Source organism: Condylura cristata, unplaced genomic scaffold, assembly GCF_000260355.1.
Source record: "Condylura cristata isolate star-nosed mole 26May11 unplaced genomic scaffold, ConCri1.0 scaffold00013, whole genome shotgun sequence".
NCBI lineage: Eukaryota > Metazoa > Chordata > Mammalia > Eulipotyphla > Talpidae > Condylura > Condylura cristata.
Genome location: NW_004567114.1, coordinates 6,989,165 through 7,006,307, shown reverse-complemented (window position 1 = coordinate 7,006,307; position 17,143 = coordinate 6,989,165). Strand labels below are relative to the sequence as shown.

Sequence of the window (17,143 nt, the reverse complement as noted above, 5' to 3'; positions counted from 1 at the left end):
TCTGTAGGTCCTGCAGTCTCTGTGAGGCTGAGCTCCCCAGATGAGTCTCATGCCCACTGCTGAGCTGCATTAGACACAGCGGAGCAGTGGCTTATAACTACTAGTTAATATAGCAGGAGGGCAGATCTCCTTGTAACTTTTTACCTCGACTGTGCTTTCACAGACTCATGGTTTATGCTAGAAGTTGTGAAAAGACCATTTGGTCTAATCTGCTCACTACAGATAAGAGAACAGCTCAGGGGGGTGGAGTGTCTTGGCCAATACCCACAGCTGGTTGGTGGAAAAATTGAGACTTGAACCAAGTCCTTTGACCCCACGTGTGGTACCACATTGCCCCATTATCATACTGCTCTAGTAGGTAAAAAGACAGTTCTACACAGGTTTGGATTCAAGTTTCCCTTTTTAATAAGAATATATCGGCTAGAGACTTATGCAACAAGCTACTTACTCAATAATAGTAGCCCAGAGTTTAAGATTTCTTCTATGGAAAGAAATTTCTGTAGGGATCCAAAGCCTTCTCATTCTTCAGGGTTCCATTCAGAAGCGCCCATATCTGCTGTAGCAACTCACTGCATGAACTTCTATAGGGAGTCAGAGCAACTAACCTGACAAGTGTGTTGTGATATCAGTGAGGGAGAAGACCACAGCAATACTCCTGTCCATTAATTTGGTCACTCCTTTTCCTGGGAAATCAATTCTAAGAAGAAAATTAAAATGTAAACTTCTTGCAAAAACATATCTATTGGATATCATTTATAATAAAGTGTGACTTATGGAATTACAGTGGATGATTGTAGAGAATTAAATAGCATCAACATTTTTTGTGTTATTATATTAAATGAATAAAAGCAAAATGCAGGATTTTACATATGGAAGATTTCAAGTGAGTAGACTGGGGTGCAATGAAGAGGGAAAAAATTATCAAAATGTTTTTGCCAGGTAGTGAGGTTTGGGATGACTTATATGTCTCATCTGTACTTTCTTGCAGACCTGCGTTTGCACATGGAGCATGCATGAATTTTGTAATCTAGACAGTAAGCACCATAGAGGTTCAGTTGTAGTGGGAATCATGGCACGGGAGTCTTTTAATTAATCTTGTCTTCTCTCTGGAGCAGTTGAGCTTCTGGAAGGTTGCCCTGCAGTGTGGGTTTGAGCTGCATTCTGTGGCTGTGCAGCCTTAGGAAGGGTTGGTTAGGTAGGTATATAAATGATGCTGCCTGGAAAATGTTTTTTGTTAAGCAATAAAATGATTAAATCATGTTTGTTGAGCTATTGATTGATGGTGCAGCTCTGTTCTCAACAGGCAGCCCTGCTCTAGCAGCCACCTGGCAATGAGTTTTAAATTGGGAAAGAATGGTCTTCTTGAAGTATCATAAGACTTCAACACTTTTTAAAATGAAATAATCAGCAATTGATTCCATTTGACCTCCATTTCATTGCAGAGCTTGTTGGAACCATTCTCAAAGCTGCTCAGCTTTGTAATTCAGAATGCTGTCTTCACTTTGGCTTACCTGGTAGAGGTGTGTGGCTTATGTTACCGAGCTTTCACGAAGGTAAGCTTGCAAATGTTGTTTTTTCCTGGAAAACTGAAAATGGCAGAAATATATTCTTTTTAATCAGTGTCAAATCCCTGTTAGGTTAATTGCACCAATGTAGCTAAAAAATGAGTGATTCTATGAGACTTAATAAGTATTATTGGAAGGAAACACTTTACACACTTGTCCTAAACATACACATTCGGAGGACCGAGTATCATGTGGTTTAACGGAGAAAAAGTATTTTGAATGAAATGAGGTAATGGTTTAAATAACCTCCTAAAGTCCTTTACAAGTTCGCCATCCTGTGATTAGTGGGTAAGCCATCGCTACATATCATTTTTATACCCAAAGTAGAAAAATAACAGCTTGTCATTTGTAAAAGCCTGTAAAGAGATCCTTAATTCTCATCATTTGTCTGTCTCCCCAGTTCTGGGTTCTTGGCCTCTGAGATTGTAATCGCATCTTTTGTCATCTTGCCTTAATAATGGTTTCTCTATTGCATTATCTTCCGTATCCCCTGCCCCACCACTGAGAAGTGGAAAAGTACTGCTTGTCCAGCACTGCACAGAGCTTCCTTGTGGGAGCTAGTTGACACTCTCCAGGGGAGGAACGGAAGGCAGGGCAAGCTGGGAGGACTTCTGTCCTGGGGACAACGCAGGACGACGCTTCCAGTTTTCCAAAATTTCCAAGTTGATTGTTAATGGGAATCTTTGTTTCTGTTCTCTCTTCAACATTCAGAGTCCTGCTGTATTCTTGTTGTCTGCTATGATAAGCTTTTTATTTTCCTTGTAAAAATCTATTTTTTAAAGTTTATTTTTACATCATTTTGCACATTTTTTTTTCATCTCCATTGTAATCCCCACGGGTTTCCCATCACCAAATCACCCCTGTGCCACCACCATAGTCCCGTGCATTTCCCTCCCTCCCACCCCCCCGTTTTTGATCCCATTCCCCACTCCACCCCCACAGAATGTCTCTGGTCTATGGTTGTTCATTATTTTTGTTAAAAAATCTATTTTTTTTAATCAAGCCTTTCATTCTATGTAAAACACCCGGTTTCCTTCCTCGCCACCTTGTCCAGTGTGCCACACTTAAGTCTTTCGTGATGATCTCTTTAGTTTCTGTCTTAACTATTTATTGCTCTTCCTGGAGCAATATGTTATCTAAAATAATATGATTACCAAAATCATCACATTTCTCCCATCCTTCATGAAAAAAGGATTTCCTTTTTTTCATGTAAAAATAGACTTATAAGACACAGTGCCAAATACAGTGGAAAACTGTTCTATTTTTAGAAGTCATTTTATTTCATAATTTTTTTGTTTGTTTCTCTAAATTACATTTTTTTTTTTTAGCAGAAGAGCCTGTATCAGTTTGTATTGTATTTTCTGTGATGTGCACTTATAGGTATTGATCACATGGGACCTTCCACCATTCTGCATTTAAAACATTCAAGGCTTTTACCATTCTTGTGTGCTATACAAGTCCATCATAACTTCTGTGGCCTCCCACTTCCTGTTGTCACTCCTTTTCCTCTTTTCTCGAATAGAAAGCTTCAATGTAGGGTGTTCCACATCTTCATAGATTTAAAAAAAAAAAACTCTAAGAAATAGCTAATCAGGGTCCTCCCTGGTGGCAAAATTGGTTAGGATGCAGGACTGTAAGCTGGCCACAGCTGCTTCAGTGCAAGTTCGATCCCCAGCCCTGGAGGTGACCACATGGCACCGCAGACCTCTCCTGGCCCACCTACTGCTCCCCTCAGCAGTGTACTTCATCTATCTGCCTGTTCTGCTCCCCACTCTGTATCTGGTGAACCCTGTTACCACCTCTGGTCTGTACCCCAGTTCTGTATGCATAAATAAATAAATCTTTTAAAAAATTTTTAAAAAAATCGTTAAGAGCCTCTTATTAATAATTTTTTATTTTTTAAGACATGGAGTGGTTAAGAACGTTGGAGACTTTCCATTCTGGCAGTGTAGTAGCCAACATAACCTGAAAACTGTCTCACTTGAGACAGTAAAAGTACTAAGTGAATTTGAGCAAACATGATTTTATATTCTTAAAGATGTATTTATTCATGCATATAGAACTTGGGTACAGGCTAGAGTTGCATAGTCAGTGAGAGGATTCACCAGAGGCAGAGTGGGGAGAAGAACAGGCAGATCATCGAAGTACACTGATGAGGGGAGCAGCAGGGAGACAGGAGAGGTCTGCTGTGCCATGTGGTCAGCTCCCTGGCCAGGGATTGAACTCGTGCTGAAGCGGCTAAGGCTAGTTTCCTAGCCTTAACCCATTGTGCCACCAGGGAGGACCTGCAAACATGATTTTAAATGCATGGCTAATTTTGCAGCATGAAATGAGCAAAAATGAACAGGGAATTGAATAATAATATAATCATAGTAATGATATTTACTAGTAAATCATAGTAATATAATAATCCTATGAGGTGATACTCTATCAGTTTTGGTTTGGGGGAGTTACTTGTCTTTGTAATTTAATGGCTTGAGTTTAAAACCCACACAGAGAAAGGAAATGAAATGCTAGAAGTGTTTCAAGCTAGAATTTGGAAATGAAAGTGAGAACCCGTGAAAGATGATGTAGAAACCAGAAAGGCAATGTATAAATTCCAAACAGGTAGGAAAAAAAGAAATAAAAAGTTAATCAAGATGAAAAAAAAATCATAGAACACACTGGAATAAGCACAAGCAAGAGGATAGAAGTGAATTCAAATATTTCAATATACTAGAATTGTTAGGGACTTTTGGATTCACTGTTACAAATCCAGCCATATGATATTAATAGGAGATAACATCTAAAGCACATCCAAAGACATGAGAAAATTTGCAAAACATTGTGAAAAAGATATGCCAGGAAATACTAATTAAAAGAAGGCTGGATTCAGTAAGCTGAATTTAAGTTGAAAAGTACTGTTATTAAGGAGGTCACCATATATTGAAAAAAGGAATAGTCTAGGAAAATGTGACATAGCTAAACTCAAATCAGCTAATAATATGGTCTCAAAATATCTGAAACAAAAGTGAATATGATATAAAGAGTAGTGGACAAATTCATTAGAGACTTAACACATCTCGTTCAGTAATTGATAAGTCAATAAAAAATGAATGATCAGGGCTCTCCCTGATGGCGCAACAGTTAAAGCACCACATTATGGCTCTCTGGAGCCATTGCTGCACGAGTTCGATCGCTGGGCAGGGAGCTGACCCATGTGGCGCAGCAGACCTTTTCTGACCAGCCTACTGCTCCCCTCAACAGTGTACCTTGTCAATCTGCCTGTTTTGCTCCCCACTCTATCTCTAGTGAATCCTCTCACCCACCCCCTACCTCTGCCTGTACCCCAGTTATGTGAGCATAAATAAATAAATCCTTAAAAAAAACAGATAAACTCATGTGTTAGAAAAAAATGAGTGACCGTAGTAGATTTGAGCAATATAATAAACAAATTAAATACAATGGACATGTAAAGAATCTTGAACCTGCCAATTTGAGAATATATTTAAGAAAATACCTATATGGAACATCTGTAAACACAGAACATGTAATAGGCCATAAGAGTGTCTTAGCATATGCTGGGGAATCATTTTTCTTTTTCTTTTTTTTTTAAAAGATTTATTTATTTATTCATACAGAACTGGGGTACAGGCCAGAGATGCGGAGGGTGAGAGGATTCACCAGAGACAGAGTGGGGAGCAGAACAGGCAGATCGACGAAGTACACTGCTGAGGGGAGCAGCGGGCGGGTCAGGAGAGGTCTGCTGTGCCATGTGGTCACCTCCGGGGCAGGTGGGAATCGAACTCATGCGGAAGTGGCTTTAGCTTCTCAGTGCTGTGCTTTAACCCACTGCGCCACCAGGGAGGGCCAGGGGGAATCATTTTCAAAGAGACCAAGTTGCCTAGTCACAACACAACTCAACTCTTGAGTCAGTAACAAAACGACATACAATGTAATGAAACTATACATCAAAACAAAACTGTAGCTGCTTTTGGTGTCCAAAAGTGGTGACAAAGGGCATCTTTAAGGGCTACCACTCACATCTTACACATTTTACATTTATGTGAGTATTGACCCAGGTGTAGAGACCTGGGGCTATATAGCTAATAGATATCTCTAGAAGAAAATTTATGGGCAAATACTTTTACTGCAGAAGAAAAATTAAATGAGCTCAACAAGTCAGTTTCAGTTAAATTAAGAATAACAGAAGTAACCATAAGAAAATTTAGAAGAAGGAAATAGTAAAAGTAAGAGCAGAAATAAATGAAGTAGATAAAAACACAGCAGCCATAGACGTACTTTGATTAAATAATACAAGAGACCAAAATTTGGCAAGAAAAGAAGCACTGCAAAAGGGCACATGACTGTAGATATGTTAGAGATTTCAAAATTAACAAATAGGTAAATATATTTGAAATCTTGGACACTAGAGATATTTTTCTAGAAAAAGTACAGATAGCAAGCTGACAAAAAGATGACTATGCTTAATGATTACAAAATGGAGTCAGGTAGCAGACCTTTCATGTCTTGCCTGCTACTTCCCTTAGCATCTTTCAATAAATCCACATTGTCCTCAAAAAAACAAAAACAAAATGGAATCAGTGGTTAAAAACTTACCCAAAAGAATCATTCCATAAAGACTACTTCTGCTGAACATTTAAGGAACAAACAGAATCATCTCTACTGTGGACATTCTAATACAGAGAGTAGAAAAAAGGCAAGACTTCCTAACATATATTATTATGAGGCCAGTAGAATCTTGGTAATCACCAGACAAGGACAATGGGGAAAGCAAAATTATAGGCCAGTAATTTTCAAAGATGCAAAAATGCAGAAGGAATAATAGCAAATTAATGCATTAAAAATAACCTTGTAGCCCTAGTGTCTCTCTTGAAATACAAAATTAGTTTACTTTTTTCCCAATGCAGGAAAGTGAACCATTCATTTTTTTTAATTTAAATAAAAAATTTTTTTGACATTATTCTTCATTTTGTGCATTTTCTCATCTCAGTTGTAATCCCATGGACTTCCCACCACCAATTCACTAATGGGCCATCATCATAGTCCCATGTTTTCTTCCCATCACAGTTTTGATCCTCTTCCCCTCTCCACCCCCGTAAAATGTCTCTGGTTTATAGTTGTTGTTTTTCATTTTTACGATTTTTTTTTCCCTGATCACTTACGCATCCAGTATTTTTCTTTTTCTTTCTGGCTTATTTCACTAAGCATGATCCCTTCCAGCTCCATCCATGTTGCTGCAAAAAGCATGAGTTTATCTTTTTTGATTGCTGAGTAATATTCCATTATGTATATGTACCACATCTTGTTGATCCAGTCATTTATTTTGGGGCATTTGGGTTAACCCCATGCCTTCCCTATTGTAAATAGAGAGAAGTAACATGTGGTGCAGGTGTCCATTTGAATCAATGTTTTTATGTCCTTTGGGTAGATACCTAGGAGTGGGTTTGCTGGGTTATATGGAGGCTCCATTTTTAGCAGTTTGAGAAACCTCCCACACAGTTTCCATAGTGTTACTAATTCCTACCATCAGTGTAGGAGAGTTCCTTTTCCTCCACATCCTTACAAACATTTGTTGTTGCTAGTTGTTTTAAGATATGCCATTCTCACTGAGGTGAGATGGTATCTCATTGTGGTTTTAATTTGCATCTCCCTTATTATAAGTGATGCTGAAGAACATTTTTTCATATGCCCATTGGCCATCTGCATTTCCTCTTTGGAAATGTGTCTTTTTAGCTTTTCTGCCCATTATTTGATGGGGTGGTTCACTTTATTTTTGTTGACTTTCATCAGCTCTTTGTATATCTTTGTGATCAGCTCTTTATCATTAGTATTGTGTGTAAAAATTTTCTCCCAGTCAATAGAGTGTCTCTTTGTTTTGTGTTATGTCTCTTTTGCTATACAGAAGTTCTTTAACTTGATGTAGTCCCAGCTGTTTATCCTTTCCTTTCCTTCACTATCCTTGCTTTGGGTGATGCATCTTTTTTTTTTTTTTTACAAAAGTTTATTTTTACATCATTTTGCATTTTTTTTTTCCATCTTGATTGTAATCCCCGCGGGTTTCCCATGGATGATGTATCTTTAAAGATGTTACTGAGGTGTATGTTGTGCAGTGTTATGCCAACCTTTTCTTTCAGGTATTTTATGGTTTTGGGTCTTATATCTAGTTCTTTAGTCCACTTCGAGTTGGTTATTGTGCATGGTATGAGGTGGGGATCCAATTTCATTTTTTTGCATGTAGCATTCTAGTTTTCCCAGCACCATTTGTTGAACAAACTTTCTTTGTTCCATTGTATATTCTTTGCTCCTTTGTTAAAGATTAGCTGCCCAAAAACCTGTGAGTTTATATCTGGGTTTTTTGTTCGAATCCATTGATCTGTATGTCTATTCTTGTTCCAGTACCATGCAGCTTTGTAGTATAGGTTGAGGTCTGAGAGTGTGATATCTTTGTTCTCTTTCATTTTAGTGAGGAGAGTTTTGGATAATTGAGGTGTTTTTTTTTTTTTTTTGTGGTCCCATATAAATCTCATCAATATTTGCTCTATTTCTTTGAAGAATGTCATTGAAATTTTTATTGGAATAGTGTTAAATCTGTCTATCACTTTTCGTAGAATCACCATTTGAATGATGTTAATTCTTCTGATCCATGAGCAGAAGATGTCTTTCTATTTCTTTGGGTCTTCTTGTATTTCCTTTTTTCTTTTAAAGATTTATGTATTTATGCATACAGAACTGGGGTGAAGGCCAGAGGTGCAGGGGCCTTGAGAGATTTTACTAGGAACAGAGTGGGGAGCAGAACAGGTGGACTGACGAAGTACACTGCTGAGGGGAGCAAAGGGTGGGTCAGGAGAGGTTTGCCATGCCATATGGATCACCTCCAGGTTGGGGATCAAATGCATGCTGAAGTGGCTTTAGCTTCTCAGGCTGTGCTTTAACCCACTGCGCAACCAGGGAAGGCCCCTTCTTGTGTTTCTTTTATAATTTTCTTTGTATAGGTCTTTTACCTCTTTGTTAGGTTTATTCACAAGTATTTGATTCATTTTGTTTCAATTATAAAGGGGATGGCTTTTTAAATTTCCACTTCTTCTGATTGGTTGTTTGTGTATAGGAAGGCCACTGACTTTTGTGTGTTGATTTTATATCCTGCTACCTTACTAAACTGATTAATTGCTTTGATAAGTTTTTCTATGGCGTTTTTAGGGTTTTCCGTGTAAATTATCAGATTGTCTGCAAATAAAGATAGTTTTACTTCTTCTTTCCCCATTTGGATTCCTTGTATGTCTATTTCCTGTTTTATTGCTTTGACTAGGACTTCCAGTATTATGTTGAAGAGCAGTGGTGATAGTGGACACACTTGCTTTGTTCCTGATCTTAAAGGAAAGGCTTTCAGCTTTTCTCCATTGAAGATAATATTGGCTATGAGTTTGTTATATATGGCTTTTATCGCGTTGAATATGTTCCTTCTATTTTGAGGATTGCAAGGGCCTTAAACATAAATGGATGTTGAACTTTGTCGAATGCCTTCTCCGCATCTATTGATATGATTATATGGTTTTTATTTTACTGTCAGTTGATGTGATGGATTACGTTAATTGATTTTCAGATGTTGAGCCATCCTTGTTCTCCTGGAATAAAACCCACTTGGTCATGGTGTATTATTCTTTTAATGCATTGTTGGATTCTTTTTATTTAGGATTTTTGCATTAGTGTTCATTAGGGAGATTGGTCTGAAGTTTTCTTTTTTGTGTGTTGTCTTTGTTATGTTCTGGTATTAGAGTGATGTTGGCTTCATAGAAAATATTTGGTAGTTTTCCTTCTTTCTCAATTTTTTGAATGAGTTTGTGCAGAATAGGCACTAATTTGTTTCTGAATGTTTGGTAAAATTCATTTGTAAATCCATCTGGTCCTGGTCTTTTTTATTCTTGAAGAGGGCTTTAATTACTGCTTCAATTTCACTGCTTGTAATTGGCCTACTTAGTTGTTCTATTTCTTCTTTATCTAGCTTTGGATGATTGTAGAGTTGTAGGAATTTGTCCATCTCTTCTACTTGTTTGCATATAGCTGTTCATAGTATTCTCTGATTATTTTTTTGATTTCTACTGTATCTGTTGGGACTTCTCCTCTCTTATTTATGATCCTGTTTATTTGCACTTTTTCCTGATTTTTCTTTGTGAGCCTGGCTAGGGGTTTGTCTACCTTACTTATTACTTCTTCAGATAATCAACTTTTGGTTTCATTTATCTTTTGAATTGCTTTCCTAACTTCTATTTCATTTATTTCTGCTTTGACTTTTATTATTCCCTGCCTTCTACTGGCTTTTGGGTGATTTTGTTGTTCTTCTTCTAGCTGTTTAAGGTGGGAGGTTAAGTTGTTTCTTTGTGTTGTTTCTTGTTTCTTTATGTGAGCCCATATTGCTATATATTTTCCTCTTATGACTTTTTAATGTGTCCATAAGTTTTGGAGAGCTGTGTTCTCATTGTCATTCTTCTCAAGGTATTTTTAAAATTTCTTTCTCGATCTCCTCATTGATCCAGTGGTCCTCCAGTAGTGTGGGTTTCTTGCCTTCTTCACATGGTTTATTTCTAGTTTAATTCCTTCATAGTTAGAGAAGCTAGTTGGTATGACCTCTATCTTAATGTATCTGTTGATACTTGTCTTGTGTCCAAGACAAGTATGTGATCAGTACTTGAGAATGATTCCTGTGGATTTGAGGAAAATGTGCATTCAGATTTTGGGGGGTGCGGTGTTCTACAGATGTCTGTTAGACCCATGAGGTCCAGTTCCTTGTTTAGAGCGTTAGTGTCCTTGCTTAGCTTTTATCTTATTGACCTGTCCATTGTTGTGAGTGGTGTATTGAAGTCTCCTACTAGGTATGTATTTTCTCTAATATACTTTTTCATAGATAACAGTAGTTTCCTGATATATTTTGGTGCGCCTTCTTTTGGTGTGTATATGTTGATGAGTGTTATTCTTCTTGTTGTATTGTCCCTTTAATCACAATGTAGTGGCCATCTGTGTCTCTTTTAACATTTCTTATTTTGAAGTCTATTTTATCTGATATAAGTATAGCTGTCCCTGCCTTCTTTTTTGGTCCATTTGCTTGTAGGGTTGGTTTCCATCCTTTTTCTTTCACTCTGTTTTTATCCTTAGTAGTTAGATGTGTTTCCTGGAGACAGCAGAAGGTTGGGTTCTGTTTTTTAATCCAGCCTGCAACTCTGTACCTTTTAATTGATGAGTTTAAACCATTTACATTTAGAGTTAATATTGATACATTGGCACCTATATTTGCCATTTTTTGTCACGCCCCATCCTGCCAGGCAGCCCTGGGGAGTGAAGGCGCAAGCTTCCCCCTTCAGGGCAGAGTCCCATCTGTTTCAGCGCTTTCAGCCATGCCCTTTCACACTCTCAGCTAATGGCCAGGAGCTGAAAGCCCAAGCACAGGCGTCACGCCCTGACCCCGCTGGGCCACCATGGGGAGTGAAGGCGCAAGCTTTCCGGTTCACAGCATTCTCATCTGTTTCAGCAGCAGATGCGACCCCCCTGGCCAAGCCTAATGCTGGGTGTTGTATGCTGGCTGCTACTCCCCGCCTGGCTTCCACTACCAGAGAATCACCGCTCAAGGTGGGAGCGATGCCACCCTCTGGCTTTGTCAGGGGACCAGATATTCCCACAGCCTGAGGCCAGGCCCCTGTCCTGCCCCCCACAGTGGCAAGAAGGCTGAATCTTACCCTTCCCACAGGTCTCACCTGCATGAATCTGTAGTCATACCTCTCCCCTCCACGTAAATCAACCTGCTGACTTTTGTTTCTCCTTCTGGGGTTTTCAGATGTTACCACTTTCCCCAGATGCTTTCAGGTTTTTTTTTCCTCCTCCTTTTCTTTCCTTGGTTGAGGTGTTCCAGGTTTGTAGGTGAGGGAGGGTGGACAGGGTCCTGGTTGATCTCTCCCTCTCATTTCTTCCTCTGTTTTCACCTTTGTCCTGTGCCCCCGGGTCGCCAATCCTGTTTATAATGTCTGAGTCTTGGCTGAAGTTTACTGCAGTTTCTCCCTTAAAACTATATCCTAGAGAGAATTTAATCCCAGCCACTCTTTGCAGCCATGTTAGTGACATCACTGTGAACCCTATTCATGAGGACAGACTTAACCTAGCAATGGCCTCTGTCTCCATCCAGTTGTATCTCCAGTACTTCCGTGCAGACACCCCTCCTCTTCCTTCAGTAGCCGCTCTTTGGTTCTTCACTGGGAGTACACCTGAGAGGAGAAAACAAACACTGCACAAAAATGAAAAATAATGTAAAATATGTATGCACACATATATAAGTATAAATTTATACTTATATTCCTTTGTTTTCATTTGCATCATGTTGGTTTCCATCTTCTTTTCTTCCATAACATTACATCTCTCCATGGTACTTGTCTCTTTTATTCCTTTGTGAAGCCAGCTGCACAAAGTAGTTCCAGGCGGGAGCTTGCAGCGCCACTCACTGCTCAGGCGCCTCTAGCAGGCTGAACGTCTGTGGGGACAGGTGCAGCTCAAGCTGACTGAGCCGTCCTGATTGTTGTTGCTGGTGTTGGTGAACTGGAAGCCTGTGTTTCCAAGAGTGGGAAGGCCCCTCTGGATTACATACTGTGTGTGCAGCAACTAATTGTAGGTGTCAACAGAGTGGATTCCGCTGAGCCACCCTGGCCTGGTTTTGCAGACATGCCAGGCGCGAGCATCACAGTGTAGCTGTCAGAATTTAAAAGAAATTCTGGTCACATTAATCATACATTGTGCATTTTCTGTGCCCCCACCCCCATGCTTGATGAACCCGCTGAGTCCCTAAGGTTAGCTTTACTACTAGAATATCTGCTAATATCACCATGTTGCCAGATTAAAGGAGAAAAACTTTTTATTATTTCAGAAGATAATTTTTATAAAGCATTCCAGATAGTTCAGTATCCATTTCTGATAAACTCTTATCAGCTATGAATAAAAGGGGAGTTTCTTAACTTGACAAAGAGTTTTCTACAATGAATATCTAGCAAGCATCATCCTTAATGGTGACGGGCTAAGAGGTGCCTTTAAAATCATACATGAGACAAGAATGACCGTCTGTGCTTCTGTTCATTATGCTGTGGAGCTCCTACTCAGTTCAGTAAGAAAGGAAATAAAAATGAGAGGTAAAAGAATTGGCAAGAAAAATAAAGCTCTGTTTTCATAGTTGGTAGATGACAAAATAAAGAGAATCTATAGACACTTTGTTAAAACTTTCAAAAGAAAGTTCAGCAAGAATGCTGGATGCAAATGGTTGCCCTGGGCCATCTGCCTTTAATATTCATCTACAAAGAGCTGTAAAATGTACTTTAAAAATGTCACTGTGGCAACAAAAAATAAATCTGACCAAAAATGTGCAGTATTTTATGGAAGTAGCCATAAAATTTTATTAAACAACACTCAATGGAGCTAGAGGACCTAATATAATAGAGATGACCATTTCTCACAAAGCAACCTATAAATTTAGTATAATGCCAATTAAAAACCCTAGCCCTTCTCTCCTGATAGTGGTGAACTAGATAATTTGAACCTATGCTCCCATTTTAAAAGTTGTTTTTTAATTTTATAATAACAATACATAAAAAATCAAAATTTAACAGGCAACCATAAATCAGAAATTCTCAGGAGAGGGGGAGGGAGAAGGATCAAAACGGGGAAGGGAAAAGCACAGGGACTATCGGGTGGTGCACAGGTGAATTGGTGGTGGGAACTTCACTGGGAGTACACCTGAGAGGAGAAAACAAACACTGCACAAAAATGAAAAATAATGTAAAATATATATGCACACATATATAAGTATAAATTTATAAATAAGTTATTTAATTTTTTTTTAATTTTTAAATGCTCACATAATATCTTTAGAAAACTTCTAACAAGCCTCACACTGCAGAGAGGTGAGCCTAAGCTGAAGGCTGTGTTTGTCCTGGGGGTGTCTGTCAGGTTGACACATGTTAATGAAAGGTTGAGCAGCAGTTCTGGAAGCGCCAAGAGGCTAGGAGAACAAATGTCAGAATCCAGCGCCTACAGAGAGTGGGGAATCCACCCCACACCTCCACTTTTGGCCAGGGTCCCAGAGTAAAGACAACTTAGAACTAAACTTGCACTCATGCGGCCCAGCTCAGTGGTTACCTTTGGTGCCTGAGATAAGCTACCACAAGGCTTGTAGGAAGGCCACCTTGGATCACTAGTGCCTCCAGGTACCTGGTAGGAAAACAGTTCGCAAACAATTTCTGTAAACAATTTTTTAAAAATTGTCCAGCACATAGTTAAGGAAAATCTAACAGTGGAGGACACAATAACTATTACTCAGCTGTATATTTGAATGTATGAGAACTGTGTATGTCAGTAGGAATTAATTTAAAAATATAACATAGTGACAAAGTTGCAGGAAGGTTCCCAGGGCATGATGCCTCTACAGGAAACTAGAAAGCACAAAGAAACAAGGTCATGCACACTAATGGTAGCATCTGTAGGTAGTGAAAGTGTAAAAGAAGCATGAAGTAATGAACAACAGATTCAAAATGGTGGCTATTTCAAGAAAATAGAGCACTGAATAGGTAACCTTCATCAATTCCATGTTGATTCGTTGATTATAAAGAAGCATTTTGAAGCAAAATGGCATCCCTGACGCAGATGGATGGGGCCATAACCCATCCCTCCTCTGTTTTTCTGCCGGAAGTGATGGCTCTAACAATTCCCATGGGGAGCACGTTTAGCAGTGACGTGACGTTGCACACACTCATGCCTGTTTTTCAGGATGCACACCTGAGCTCGCTCTCATGTTATAGTGCAATGCTACTTCTCTTAGAAAAGAAAAGAAATAATAAGAAAAAATAGAATGGCGTGAAGGAAGTTACAGTGTATTTGTATGCTGATAGAAAAGAAGTGTTGTACATGTTTCTCATTTTCTGTGAAGAAGTATATTTTTAGATTTGTTTAGTTTTTGCAGTTCTTGGAACCTCCCCACTGTGCATAAAGCCAGGCCCTGTGGGTGCACTGTTTAGGAGCTAGCCTGTCTTTTTCTTGTCCGTTAAATTACATGTTTTTAAGCACTAAACTCATGATATACCAAAAAATGCCCCTTTTTCCTGTTTTAAGTTTAATTTTCTTATATTAAAAAAAAAAGGCAACCGCTACCTCCCCCATTGCTTTGTTTCTCTACAGCTGAGGGAGAGGGCAGAGGACAAAGTGGGGGGGGGCACGATGGGCTCTTTCGGAGCTTCCAGTGCCTGAGTGGTGGGTGTGGTGTGGCCCTCCCACCTGGAGGGGTGAGCCCGGGGCCTCGAAGTCACGCACAGTGTTGTAAGGTGGTGTCACCTGGATGAAAAGTAAATAAATGAAAGCAGTAGATAATCTCTTTTTTGCCCAGGGTTTGCAATGTACCTTCATTATTACTTTTTGTTGAAATTACATTCCATTAAAATGTGTTTCAGGTGTGCTTATTTGTTAAGCACAGTTCATTGTGCATTTTTAAATACTATCTTACCTTTTGGAAAAGTCTCTGGCCTGTGAGTCTTTTGGAAGCTCTTTAGATGTAGATCTATTCTGACTGCATTTTTAGAAATTGCTTACCTTCTATTCTATTTTATTTAGGAACGGGATAAATTCTACTTGTCTCGTAGTGTTGTTCTAGAACTTCTGCAGGCCCTAAAGCTCAAGTCTCCTTTACCAGATACAAACCTTCTTCTGCTTGTCCAGGTAGGTCTACACCTTATTTGTAAATATTTTTCATGAGATAAGCGGTGTTTGTAAAATTAAAGAAAGGTGTGGACGCGTATCTAAATTACATATCTCTACTTAGAGATGAGAAGTAAAGCATCTTATATGAGCTGTGTCCTACCTAATACTATATACTTTCACTGGTTAAAAAAGACCCAAAAAGGAGTATTTATTTCCTTCCTACTGTGGAATCAGTTCTGAGGTACAGAAGAATAGTAAAATGATAATTTCTGACATTGAGAAATTGGTAGCCAGCAAGTGTGGGGCAGTTCATTGAAGTACTTGAGTTCAGACAAGACTAATGAACCCAAAATAGAGGACCAGGCTGAAGTCAGATCACAGCGGTGGGTATTATGGGCAGGCTGCCAAACCTCTGGGAAGCAAGGCGAAGGTGGGAGTGGGGGTGGGCTGACCCTGGGTGTGCTGAGTCCGACCAGGGCGGGGGGAGGGAGTGGTAGAATCAGCAGCCATAGCAGCGCCGAGGCAGGGTGGCTTGCATGCCAGAGGCAGGCTCTGAAAAGCTTCCTAAGATTGTGCTTCTGATTGTAAGGCTGTTTACGAAGGGCTAAAGCCCACCACCCGCACCACCCGTGGGGGTCTTTTTCTCATCATCTTAGGCAGTGGTATCTTCATCAAAACTCAGACGATGAGTAATGCCATGAGAGAAAGAGAGGGAAACAAGTCCTAGGGCCGAGTTGACAGCAGGAAGGATTCCGCCTCGTTGTTTGAAATCCAGGAAGACTTCATGAGGAAGTGGCACTCAAACTGGTCACAGAGGACTGGTGGATGCAGCGAGTGTCTTAGCCTGAGCTTGGGCTTGGGACTAGAGACTGACAGGTTTCAAACAATTGGGGGGTGGGTATCTGCAGCAGGAAAGTATAGTCAATTGAGGATGATGACATGAGGAAGAGGTGGAGAAAAAGCAGGTGACTGTGCTGGAAGTGTGAGTGGAGGATCAGGTAACCTGGACCTTTGCTCCCCCAGGTGGAGGCTGGATTTTAAAACTTGCCAGAACACTGCAGCTGGGTTCTGGGTATCAGTCAGGGCTGTCTTTGTGGAAAGGGCCCAGTAACCAGGTCACGGTTCTCTTGATTTTTCCTGATGAATGTTAAGACCACTCTAGGCTTACAACTTTGAGATTAAATGGCTGAAGGAAAATGGAAGTGTGGTATTATGGAATCAGGCAGGCTTCACTGAATCTTAGGTACCTTGGGTGCCATTCTGGAGAGATGAGGAAGAAGGGAACATTAATTGAGCACCTGTTCCATGACAGGCAATGCGCTGGGTGCCCTACCTGTCCCGTCACTTAGTCCTCAGCCGTCTGAGCTGTGCTGCCCATGAGGAGTGAGGCTCAGAGGAGTTCAGTGACCTGCCCGGCATCACACTGGCATCAGCAATGGTGCCTGCATCTGACCACAGATCTACTCAGAGAGGGGCACGACCTGGCCTGGCTCTTTCAATCACTTGCCTGGATTATCATAACAGCGCTCATCACTGCCCTCATCTCTCTGCATACTGATCCTGTCTTCTGTCACTGTGTAGTGCAAGCGAGCACAGGGCAGGTTCTATGTAGATTCAGGCAGATGGATAAAGAGAAGCCCGGAACCTCCTGTGGCTTCTTCGGGCTTTAATGCTCTTTCAGCACTTGCCTGCAGTCTGGCAAGGAAGAGATGCTGATGGGCCGGGCACGGGCCGGTCTCCCCATCCCCGGTGAACCTCTCCTCTTTGGGCTTTCTCACCCAGTCTCGCCTACTCACGCATTCTCTCATAGCCGTCCCCCCATCTCTGTGTGATGCCGCCCTCACAGCCTCGGCCTCCAGGCC

The 17,143-nt window shown here is 40.2% G+C and overlaps 1 protein-coding gene across 1 annotated transcript in view; it reads left to right on the top strand.

Annotated features, from left to right (window-relative positions):
• UNC79 (unc-79 homolog (C. elegans)) overlaps positions 1–17,143 on the top strand; it is a 216,593-nt gene that overhangs the window by 172,324 nt on the left and 27,126 nt on the right. Inside the window, exons 42-43 of the mRNA XM_004681598.2 lie at positions 1,443–1,553; positions 15,195–15,299. Of these exons, the coding sequence (XP_004681655.2) occupies positions 1,443–1,553; positions 15,195–15,299 (216 nt within the window). The remainder of the gene's footprint in view (positions 1–1,442; positions 1,554–15,194; positions 15,300–17,143) is intronic.